Source organism: Vigna angularis, chromosome 1, assembly GCF_016808095.1.
Source record: "Vigna angularis cultivar LongXiaoDou No.4 chromosome 1, ASM1680809v1, whole genome shotgun sequence".
NCBI lineage: Eukaryota > Viridiplantae > Streptophyta > Magnoliopsida > Fabales > Fabaceae > Vigna > Vigna angularis.
Genome location: NC_068970.1, coordinates 56,012,919 through 56,024,648, shown reverse-complemented (window position 1 = coordinate 56,024,648; position 11,730 = coordinate 56,012,919). Strand labels below are relative to the sequence as shown.

The 11,730-nt window shown below is 35.6% G+C and overlaps 1 protein-coding gene across 1 annotated transcript; it reads right to left on the bottom strand.

The window, feature by feature from the left end:
• Positions 1 to 286: 286 nt before the first annotated feature.
• LOC108325839 (alpha,alpha-trehalose-phosphate synthase [UDP-forming] 1-like) lies at positions 287 to 11,036 on the bottom strand. The gene is made up of 18 exons (XM_017558927.2): positions 10,998 to 11,036; positions 9,950 to 10,339; positions 9,587 to 9,684; positions 9,082 to 9,470; positions 8,648 to 8,762; positions 8,369 to 8,470; positions 8,077 to 8,227; positions 7,845 to 7,933; positions 6,723 to 6,771; positions 6,059 to 6,159; positions 3,358 to 3,545; positions 2,750 to 2,867; positions 2,305 to 2,478; positions 2,105 to 2,227; positions 1,928 to 2,015; positions 1,630 to 1,760; positions 1,399 to 1,497; positions 287 to 794 (listed from the first exon to the last, which is right to left on the bottom strand). Exons 1-18 carry the CDS (start codon positions 11,017 to 11,019, stop codon positions 411 to 413), a joined length of 2,811 nt encoding a protein of 936 aa, XP_017414416.2. The 5' UTR covers positions 11,020 to 11,036; the 3' UTR covers positions 287 to 410.
• Positions 11,037 to 11,730: the final 694 nt, after the last annotated feature.

Here is an 11,730-nt window from a genome sequence, read left to right as displayed (position 1 = left end):
AATAAATTCATCTGAAGGGAAGTGATCAATGTTTAGGAACAGTAATGTCAAAAACTAGGTTTACAGTAAACTTTAGTGTAAAATTCGGTCGTAGGCAAAACCACCACTTTTTTGGCTTTCTGTTAACGTGTTTTGAGGAAAAAGTAAAAGCAAATCTTAAAGAGACACAAACAAGCAATTTTTTTAGCAGAATTTTCAAACCAAGGTTTGATAGATACAAAAATGCTACGAGTATGTTGTCAATGTGTGCATTCATTCAAATCACATGGTCTTGTAACTGTCAAGATACAAAAAGTCCTAGGTTCAAATATCAGTCAGTTTATGCCTATCAATGAAACATGTAGAGCATTGCCGAATCAATTGACATGAATAGACACTTCACCAAGAAAAAACAACATAAAAAATATCAGCTAAGTTGTTGATGAAGAATGTTCTGCCAAGTCACTTAAGAGGTTGACTACATCATCTGAGGTTTTAAGATGGTAACGTGCACTTGATCTTTTCCGTCCAACAACACAAGAGAAGTAATTATCACCTTTTAGATCAAGCACCGAGGAACCTTCATGCTGTGATATTCTATCACGATATGTTGCTCTCAGTTCAATTTCTCTCTTTTCTATGCTTGACAACGAACGTTGTTTCTTGTACTGAGCAGCGTTTGTCCCGGCTTTGTTGGCTGCAAATTTTAGCAAAGATGATGGTCTGTATGACTTGGATTTGGATAGCATAGCTCTTGGTACTGAAGGTGATTCACAAGGAAGCTCTGGCTCAAAAAATTTATAAACATCTTCGTCCTGAAACAGTTTATTTCCAACTATTATACACAGTTAATTTCAATTTGATGCAGATCAATACAAAATCAACATTCTTCGAGAATTTCATTCTAATTTTTACTTTCAAGCTTTGAAGAATGTGTTTAGTCCTTAGGTGATGGGAACTGAGATCCTAGTTTGGAAAGGATTCTCAACGGGTTGGAGCATTGGAGGTAGTTAACTAGAAGAAGTACATATGATAAAAAAAAATGGTTTTGTATTTATCAAATCTTATAGAAGTAGTTCTGTATTAGAATCTGTATTCATAGAAAGGCCTACGTATTTGGTAGCTATGCTAAGCGTAGAAAATAACTTCTGGCAGTTATTTATTAGGGCAACACAGTTAGTTATGTAGTTATTTTCAGTTTGTGGACACTGAATCTGTAGGGAGACTTCTTTCTGCGGGAAAGTAAGCGTATTGTGATTTCAGTGTTCAATATTATAATTTATTAACTTATCAATTGGTGTGCTAACGTTAGAATAGCCACCATACTGTTGACAACACTCATTTTTTAGTGCTACGCTGCTCTGAAAATGCAAAATCAAAGCTGAACTAAGAATTGGAAATCAAATGAAGTGCACTCACCTTGGCTAGAAAGTGCCCAATGCATAGGACATAGTCAATTGGTGCCGTCATGCCTTTGTTATGAACTATCTCTCCAAGGATACGATCAATAGCTGCTCCCTGTTCCAAAATACCAAGTAGGAAGACAATGCAAAGAAGTGTCAGGTGCTAGCATGTAGAAAAAATAAAGTTTCTGAACAGAAAAATGATAGGTGAGAGACTCTACTAGCAAACTGAAATTGTTTATTATACCTTTGACACGCCAACTGTGCGCACCTCAACTGATCGACCACCTTGGACAACATCAAGAGATGCATTTGATATTGGTCCTGTCCACAGATGCTGAAGCAAATCTCTTGCTTGAATCTTTCCAAATTCAACATCTAATTTTAATTGCAGTCACGATAAGTTAGCCATTAACCATAGAAGGCTCCCATTTTTCTAGGAAGGGAGTAAAGAGACAATGTGTATCGTCAGAAAAGTCTTATCAGAAGAAAATTAGTAGGTTGAAAAATAAAATGGAAATATGGTAACAAAAAATGCCAAATACCTGCGTACTTGTAATTCCATACTATTGAAGTCTCCCTAAGCTCAAAATGAGACCGGGGAGTCCTTTCAGTAAAATACTCAAAAACATGCTGAAATTTTGTAAAAATATGAACAAATTCAGTCTAGAAAATAAAGGAACTTGATATGAGAAACATTTGGATTCATGCAGCCAATCTACCTTCACGCTATCAACCCAATCCATGTTTAAATTTTCAGGCATGGTTGTCATCCACTCACTTGAAGTGAGTCGCAGAAACATCCCATTTTCCGCTGCCAACCACATATTAAATTCACTGAAGTTCTGCACAAAGTAGTTGTTAGTCCAAAAGCAAATGTTGCTGAAAATGAAAGAAACACATGGACTTTTCTTGATAATACTTTGTCCAGGACTTCTCGATTGCTCCCACTGAGAAGTACTATCGTTGTCTGTGGATCATCGGATAACTTCTTTAAAGGTCCTTTCAGATTTGGGTGTAATTTAGGTTCCAGTTCTCTAATTTGACCAGCCCGTCCAAGGGCATCCACTGGCTCAGTCAAAGTGGCATTGAAACCCTGCAGTGCAGTTCAAGCCAAATGGTAATGTTTTAATGAAAAGGAGCTACACATGTTGGTCAGAGGCAATGTTCTAAATCATTCACAAAAACCTAATGGAAACACACAAGTTCTTATTTGTCTTTCTCTTTAACATGTGCAGTGAATTTGTACATGTAATATCAAGTTAGTTTCCTATAAAGATGTAAGAATAATACTTAGTGCGCCAAAAAGGATGGTTAATTTGGAACAGCCCTTTATTCAGCGTTTGATGATCCAACTAACAGCTTACCAGTATGATTAACCGGTTACTGGATTTTTTATAACAGTCAACTGCCACTTTGTTGGGAAGCAATGGAGGATCTTGTCTTGTCCTGAGTTGAGCTTCAACAATGGTATCATTTAGTTCACTGTGCAAAAAGAAAAACCTTGTAAAATAAATAATCATGCAAAGCATAAGTGGCACAGATCTTCATAGAAGGTAGGTCAAAATCTAGAGCAATAGACCTGATAATATGTCTATTTCAAATAACAATTTCCATTTTTCCAATGACTGTATTTGATCAACTACATTTGCAATTGAGAACTCGTCTGAAGTTGGATTGTTCAAAAGAAAACAGAAATCAGTAAAGCCTTTTCTTCTATCTACTTTGCATCAAGCAAATTGAATGATATTACATAGGCATAACATAAAAACACTATTTCTCAACTTTTTCTGTCATGCTAGTCCTTGTCAAAATAAAGTAATGGATGGCAGGCTCTAGGCATCAAGTTGTCATCTGTAACTGTTCCATCTTGTCCTAACTATTGCATGTAGGATGGTTGGTTTACAAGAAAAATAAAACAAGGAACAAAACTGATCCGAGAACAACAAAGCTCTAGCAGTGTTATAGGATTAACCTCACAAAAGTTGCAGCCCATTCCTGTGATGTGTGAGTCTTCACATGTCTGAAATTAAACTGATGCCGTTTTTCTCTTTCATCGGCTGGCATATCCAATGCATAGCCAATAGAAGCAGCAACCTCTGTTATGTTCCAAGGATTTACCAAGATAGCACCAGCACCAAGAGACTGTGCTGCTCCAGCAAACTGATACCAAATAAAGAATTTAAAATTATTTGATTAATACCTAGTGCTCATGGTTATACACAAAGAACAGAAAATAAATTGCTTTGAATAGGATGATGATATTCTGATTTTTAACAGGGGTACTCAACTGAACTTGACTAGGCTGATGACTTTTTTTGGAAAAGAGAAAGAGATTTTCGCACAAACTATAAAACAATAATAAGTCAAAGTTCCTTGTGCAAAACTGGTTTTCTCTTGAAAGAGGAAGAGGTGCTTCCATTCTTGGTTTTACACTAGGTGATCTACATTTTATTTACCTTCGTGTTCCTTTCTTCAAAGGGAGGCGTTGAACAACACTTGCAACCTATTGCTGATAGAGTCAGATCTAAACTTAAGAAATGGAAGGACATACTTCATCATATATGGGAAGGGCTACTTTAATATCATATGTTGTTCAAAGTATGCTGCTTCACTACTTTTAGGTTTATAAATGGCCTCTGCTCGTGCTTAAGAGGATTGATAAATGGATGCACAATTTTCTCTGGACTAGTGATATTCATACACGGAAAAGCTATGTTGCTTGGAGTAAGGTTTGTAAGCCTGAAGTTAATGATGGCATAGGGCTTAGATAAGCTATTATACAACTCAATGATGATGCTATGATTAAGTGAGGCTGGGATTTACTGGCAGAGAACTGTTCTCGGGCTGATACACTAAGGTCATGGATATGGAAGAAGCAGTTTGTTCACTCTGCTATATGGGCCAATTAAAAGGAAATATTGCATATGCTACTCAAAATATTGGTTGGCAAATTGGAAATGGTTCTGATATTATTGTTTGGTCAGATAATTGGTAGAATAGACCTTTGGTGAGTGGGTCTTCTCATATTCCTTTAAGTCTGCACAATCAACTTAGTATAAAAGTTGCTGATTTTATTGACATTGGTCAATGGTACAAACTTGACATTATTGAAAAGAGGAGTATGAGTTTGCAAGGAAAATCACTGATTTTGCCTCTTGAAGAATCTTGTGATACAAGGTGTTGGAGAGATGCAGCTGTGCTAACTGTGAAGATATGTCCTAGTGTAAAAAGGCTAACTTTCCGTTTTAGGCAGTATTTCCACACTAGGACATGACATAGCTATTTCGAATGTATACATTCCTTCTTCTAAATCTTTTTTGATCCAGCGTCTGATACATAATAAATTATCTATTGAGGACAACTCCAAGAGAGTCATGTTCGTTGTTTCTATATTTTGTCATTGTCATACAAATATGAAATCTGCAGTCCATCTGTTTTTTCAATACGTTCATCTATTGAGGACAACTCCATCAAGAGAGTCATGTTCATTGTTTCTATATTTTGTCATTGTCCTACAAATATGAAATCTGCAGTCCATCTGTTTTTTCAATACGTTCATTTGCTGCTAGGTTATGGGCTGGCTTGGTTCTTGCTTAAATACACCCTTCGATCATAGTAGCAATCAGAAAGTGCTGAATGTTTTAAAAGGATCCTGGACTAAGTTAGTCAGTTTGGTACTTCAATCAGCTATTTTCCATATTACTGATGCCATATGGTTCAACAGTAAACTTATCTGTTTTACTAATGTTTAAGTTCCTTATTTCAATTTCAAAAACAAAATATCTCATGGTGTCAATACAGTTGGTAAGGTTTCTTACTTTACTGTGAAATCTAACATACAGGAATTGGGTGCTTAAATTTTTTGGTATTAAAACCAGCTCCAATTCTTCCTCCTGTATGTCCGTGGATTAAATGATGGAGCAACCAAAGGTTCACTTGGTTAAGTTGTGTGGGGGGCGAATTTTTCGGGATTATTGTGCATATGCTGCCGGTTGCTTTTCTTTTCTTGCTAACGGATAGAGGATCGCATAATCTGTCGATAAAGAGTGGTTCAAGCTTTTTCTATCTCACTCATTGTGCCTTGGAAGCCAAGCAATCAATGGAATAAGACTTTGTGTTGGATTAAGTGCATGAATTTTCATGTATAGCATGACAAGGCAATTTCGTGTGTGGATAAACTTGTCAACTGTGGTGTTACTCATCAATGTAATAGTTGGTGGGATTCCATTCTGATTTCATTAGTTATGATTTTTATAGGGATAGGTTTCATTTACCTTTTTATAGTTTGTTAACTAAGTGAGTTTTGGTCTATTGTTCCACACTATTGTATTTCTTTTCTTTATTTCTTATATCATATTGGTATGCTGCTAATGATTTATGTAGCTTAGGGTGCCAACCTAGTTGAGATCATTAGCTAAATAGTGCTGCTTTTCAATACCTACCTTTCAAAAAAAATAAAAGCTTTTACCGTTGCTTTATGAAATCAAGAGATATAACAAGAATTGTGCACATCGCTTACAAATACCTCAACATTAACATGCTTAATGGAAGAATAATTTGAAGTTAAGGTGATCTTAGTAAAACATGAAGTGCTTTTTTCTCAAATATGAAGAACAATGAACAATCAGAATATAAAAGAGATGGAGCCAAAATAAATTAAAAAACTGAATTACCTCACTTAAAATGAGAACCCCCTTCTTGGATGCTTGGCACGCAACAAATTCATAGCTGACAAGATTCATTCCATCTCTCAAAGATGTAACAAGTGCAACGTCTAAATAAAATGTAAGTTAGACTGGTCATATGGATGGTGAATTCTTAGTAGTCAGTTCAGGCAAACTAGTTAAGATGGATTTTAAAATATAATATAAAGAAGATATGCTAGACCTGTTTCCCTTTTCTGATTTTGTGGGAATAGTTAAGGTTAAATCATAAATGAATAAAGGAGAAGAAAACCAAGAAAACAATTGTAAGTCAATTATTGTTTAGTTGATGACTTCAAAAAATCTAACTTGCGGCACAAGAAGTATGCAGTCCACCATCAATTTCCAAAAAACATGAAACTATCAATCAGTTCTATTTATTCTTTCAGCAAGCTACAACGCGTTATAAGCACAGGAATTAAATCATGAGGAGCATATCAAAGAAAAGTGAAAGAGTTTACAAAAATAATGAAGTTTCTTTACTAACAACACAAAAGAACGTCCTACAGATTGAGAATTTCACATATCCAATAAATAGTGAAATGTGAAACTGCTTGAAAATAAAAAATATTGCTTTTGAATAAAGAAGTGCATACATGTGCTAAATCTTATTTTATGGGCAGAAAATGAGTACCGGTTACAGCATAGAGTGCACATAATTCATGAAAGTCAAGTGATCGATCCTGTAATCAGAGAAAGAAATGGTCCAGAAATCATCACATGGTCGACACAATAATCCTAACAAATATTTTCTGAACTATCTAAAATAAACGCGTGACTTCATTTCATTTGTCACATCTTCTGGGAAAGATTAGCAATACTAAAACTTTAAGCAATCAAGAGAAGTAGTTAATGAACAAGACAAAATAAAGAGCCAGTGTGTGCAAAGAACAGTCACATTAGTTGCTTGAATATTTCCAAAAGAAAGAAAAAAAAATTATAAATTTAATTTTTGAAGGGATTTTTTTTTGTTGACAATTTACTCAAATAAGTGATTGTCAATAGAAAAGCCCCACATATTCTGAATTATATCCAGGTAACCTGGAAAGAATGTGTTGTAAGCTCCTTGGTGATGCAGGAAAGAGATCAGCTATTGAAGATTTATTGCAACTTTGGCAAAGAATGTTCTATAGTTTTATTGGGATATTCTTGGTCATTTTAGGGAAATTCTGAAAGAACTAAAATCCCATCAGGGTATTTTGTATAGTAGGTATGTTTCTTTACTTGTCAGCCAAGTCTGTTATCAAATGGCTGCTATGTAAAAAATAATATTTGTAAAATGAAATTCCCATTTCAGTTATGATTCCTGGCGAATTTCATAGGATCTGCTTAGTAGGTTACTTCGATCATTTGTTCTCTTTTCTGTTCCTTTTGCACTTGTCTCATACAACTTGGTCGAATGAGATGTCATGAATATGTTTGAGATAGTGATATGTTGTAAGACAGCTAGCAGAGAATGCAGGTCAGAACACAATTCGAGAATAACAACTCAAACCCAAATGTGCATTTACAGCTTTTGGGTAGAAGCATCAATTTCAGATGGACAGTGTATAGAGCACAGACTAGTTTTTGTCTATCTAGATGATGAATAGTTCGAATCTTGCCGTAACAAAGATCGCTCATATATAGTGATGCGTGAGAAATTTAGTGTTTTTAACGAGATTTCAAATAATCGATATTTGTGTTGACACTAGTGATCCTTCCACTGTCAAATACCATGCAAGAAATCTAAGTTGTAAATGTTTAAAACACCAACCAGATGGTGTAGTGGAACAGCTGTAAGTGTTCCAAATCTTCCATTGATGCGTCCTACAATCTCATGCACTTGGCTTGCAAGCCTTTGGTCTGTTAAAGCAATGAGTGAACAGTGTTAGTCGTTTAAAATTCCAATAACTTAAGATGACAACCAAAATAAACAAAGCAAGAGTCTAAATCAATGGGTCAAAAGGCTTCAAGTGATTATTAACTTGTCTAGAGAAATAACGTACATTCAGGAACATCTTTTCTAGTAGGTACAGCAATTTGCAGCAAGACAACTTTATCACGCCAGTGGGAATTCTCCTCGAGGAACTTTTCGAATGCCAATATTTTCTGAGGAATTCCTTTTATCATATCAAGACGATCGACGCCCAACATTACCTTTCCATTTCATAAGAAGCTCAAGTTATTCAAATGATTCACATTTTTAAAGAAAAGCAGATGTAGAACAGAACCAAACCATGCAATAACCTTCACTTCTCAAACTGTTGAACTTGGAACTTTGGCATATACGTTTCTCACCTTTCGGCCTGCAAATCTTTCTTTCAGTTCTTTCATGTGCGCCTGGACTTCAGGGAGTTCAAGGGCTTGAATGAATCTCTCAGAGTCAATCCCAATAGGAAACTGAAGTTTCACACTCCCAAAAAATAAAACATTGTCATCATGAGAAGGAAATCAGAGACTGCATACTCATTGGTATAACTATTCAATACTGATAAAACATACAACACAAGATGAAATTCAAGCTTTTGCAGCTCGATGTATTGAATTAGAAAAGGAAATTAATATATGCAGATATACCGCAGCCACACGGGTTAGCTTCCCTCGATCTTCTACTCCGTCAGGTGTGCCCTCAAGCCCAAGAATACGAGTACAAGCACTAACAAAATGCCTTGCATAATCATAGGTATGGAATCTGGAATGCAGACCAATGTAAACACTAAAATCACAACACTGGATAAAATGTCCAGAGTTCTCAAAAATCATAGCAACATACGAACTTACCACGCCATGTTTTCTACTAAATGGTGCAATGGACAAGCAAGAATAGTAAGTCTCAAGGTGGAAGATGAATTTACCAGAGTTATGGACTTATCACAGTGTGTACATCTTACTTTTTGGCTACAATGTGCTTTTCCTAAGTGCGTGCTGCTGATGTCTATTTTTTAAAGGAATTTAGCTAGTAAATGTATTATGATAATGATAATCAAGTTGGAGATGCATGAATGACTTACCCCACAAGGTCAGCTTCAATGACTGATCTCAACAGCTCTGTTCTGGATGGTAGAGTCCTATGTATTTCTGAGGAAGGAAAGGGTGTATGGAGAAACCAACCAACTTTCATTTTGTCGTTGCGCTCCTTTAAACATTTTGGAAGGAACATTAGGTGGTAATCATGGCACCAAACAACATCTCCTTCCTCATAATGCATATTTACTACATCAGCAAAGATTTGGTTTGCCGTCTTATATGCATCAAATTGGGATTGGAAAGTACGAGTGGTAGCAAGTCGATCTTCTTGTGGAAGCCCAAGGTAATGAAATAGAGGCCACAAGATGTTGTTGCAGTAGCCATTATAGTACTGATTAACTATCTCCTCATCAAGAAATACTGGAATACACCGCTGCAGTGAACAGCACATAATCAAGAGGACAAATATTGATGGTTTTGTGTCTTTGATATATATCTTCATGCTTGAGAATTATAAATTTGACACATAAAGCAAAGAAGACTCAATACCATTTCAGCCAAAGCTTTAGTCAATGCTCTCCGTCCAACCTCATCAGGCACATTCACGCCAGCCCACCCAATCCATCTGGTATCAAACTCCTTTACACCTTCAACAGAAACAACAAGCTTCATACAACCTTCACTTAGAAAATAGAAAAGTTCAATCCATTCCTATGATTACTGGATCACTATTACAATGTTGTGAAGATAACTATCGTTTGTGTGAGTTGTGACCTCTATTAGATCTTTAACAAAGGTAACTAATTAGAATAGCTGAGTTACAAACTTACAACAGATATATGAATGAGAAACAGATCAACAAAACACACCAAAGTAAAAACAATTAATGCAAGGTAACAAACTTTTTCTTGCCTAGAAGTGCACTGACTAGCCCTCCTACACTGATCTCAAGATGATATGACTCCACACCATCTCTTACAGCAGAAACTGGCAACCTGTTAGCTACCACCAACAAACGTTGTTTGCCTGGCCTCTCATCTTGCCTATTCGTTTCCGTGGCTTCTTCCTCTTTATGAACACCTGAAATTTCATTCTCACTTATTGAATCACCAGAACATTGTTCTCCCTCTTTGCTCCCATCTCTTGCTTCATCAGTTGGTTGATTCTTGAAGGACTTCCTTAGCTCTCTTTCCCTCAGAAGCCTTTCCAATCTAGACCTTGGTGTTAAAGGGACGCAGTTATAATTGTTCGCTGGCAAACGCTTGGACTCAAGGATGTCAAGTCTTTTCACTTGTTTGATTCCTACAAAGACAGCATTCTCACTCAAAAGGTGGAATTATTTTTCCTACTTCCAAATAATTCAACAATTGACAATGCTCAGCCACGCTCTGAAACAAACGGAAATAGTTGCACACTCTAATCAATGTTACATTTTTTCCAGTTTCATTTACATTCATATTCCTTGCCAAATGGGAAATTGCACTCAAGAAAGAGAACTAACAAGCATGCTTTGATCCACTATCATTAATGTTGAATGTCTCCATAGGCTAAAACAACTTTTCTATCCACATTTAAACCATTCTCAGCGATGAAATGCGTAAACTTACCGTCAGGCAAATACATAATTGCAATGTTTCTCATCACATTAGAGAAATAACAGAACAAGGGGGGAGGGGAAATTGGCTTTTTGATACATGAAATAGAATCGTAAACAAAATATCGCAATGTATTTCAAAATCATAGCAATTGAATGACCACCAAAACCAAAAAAAATAAAGTTTCAAGGAAACACCCTTAACATACCTAGAGCGAATTTTGCACAGCATTGAAATGAAAAGGTAAGGCAAAAAGATATCCAGTGTTATAAATAAATAAATGAACAGAAAACACATTAACAGTAATGAATGAAATGACTTCAGGAATCATAAGCAGGTTAAATCACAGGCAGCAATAAACCTACTTGAGACATTATTGTTTGACATTGAATAAAGAAATTGAACGGCAAATAATTAGGAGAGTGCAGATCTCTTAAGATGATTTCACTTCACATTGGTGTCCACAACTCCACGTTGTTTCACATACCATAGTTTTGTACAAGTCATCAAAAGGGTTGTGGTCATGATTGGAACAAGGAAGATTGTTTATATAATGACGAGATAAAAGGCATAGATGAGGTAATTGGCTTGAAAGGGAAAAAGAGATCATGCATTGAAAGAGAATAATGCATTAACTAAATTAAATTATTAAATAATGCATGGAAATACAGTGAATTGAAATTGGAGAATGATATGAGAACATCAATAGAGAGTAGTACAAAAATGTGTCTTCCGATTTTGAAGCTGTTTTTATAAGAAAAAAAAAAGTTAAGGCTTAAGCACGAGACAGAGTTAAGAGTATGGCATGTTGTTACATTTACTATATATTACCCCATATAAACTCTTCGATGCTTAAATAATAATGTAAATTATTAGAATTGAAGTTACAATTACATTCACGTAGGATTTTAATATGAAAATGTTTTTCTCGAACATGATATGGACCCCAGCTAGATTTGATTTGATTATGGGTTTTATTTTCATATTTTCTTGGCCTAACCATAGGGAATTCATGAACTGTAATTTCTGCATCGGCTACAAATATGCGTCAATTTTCTCTTTCTCTAAAAATAGGTCAACTCGAAAGTTTGAAGCAGT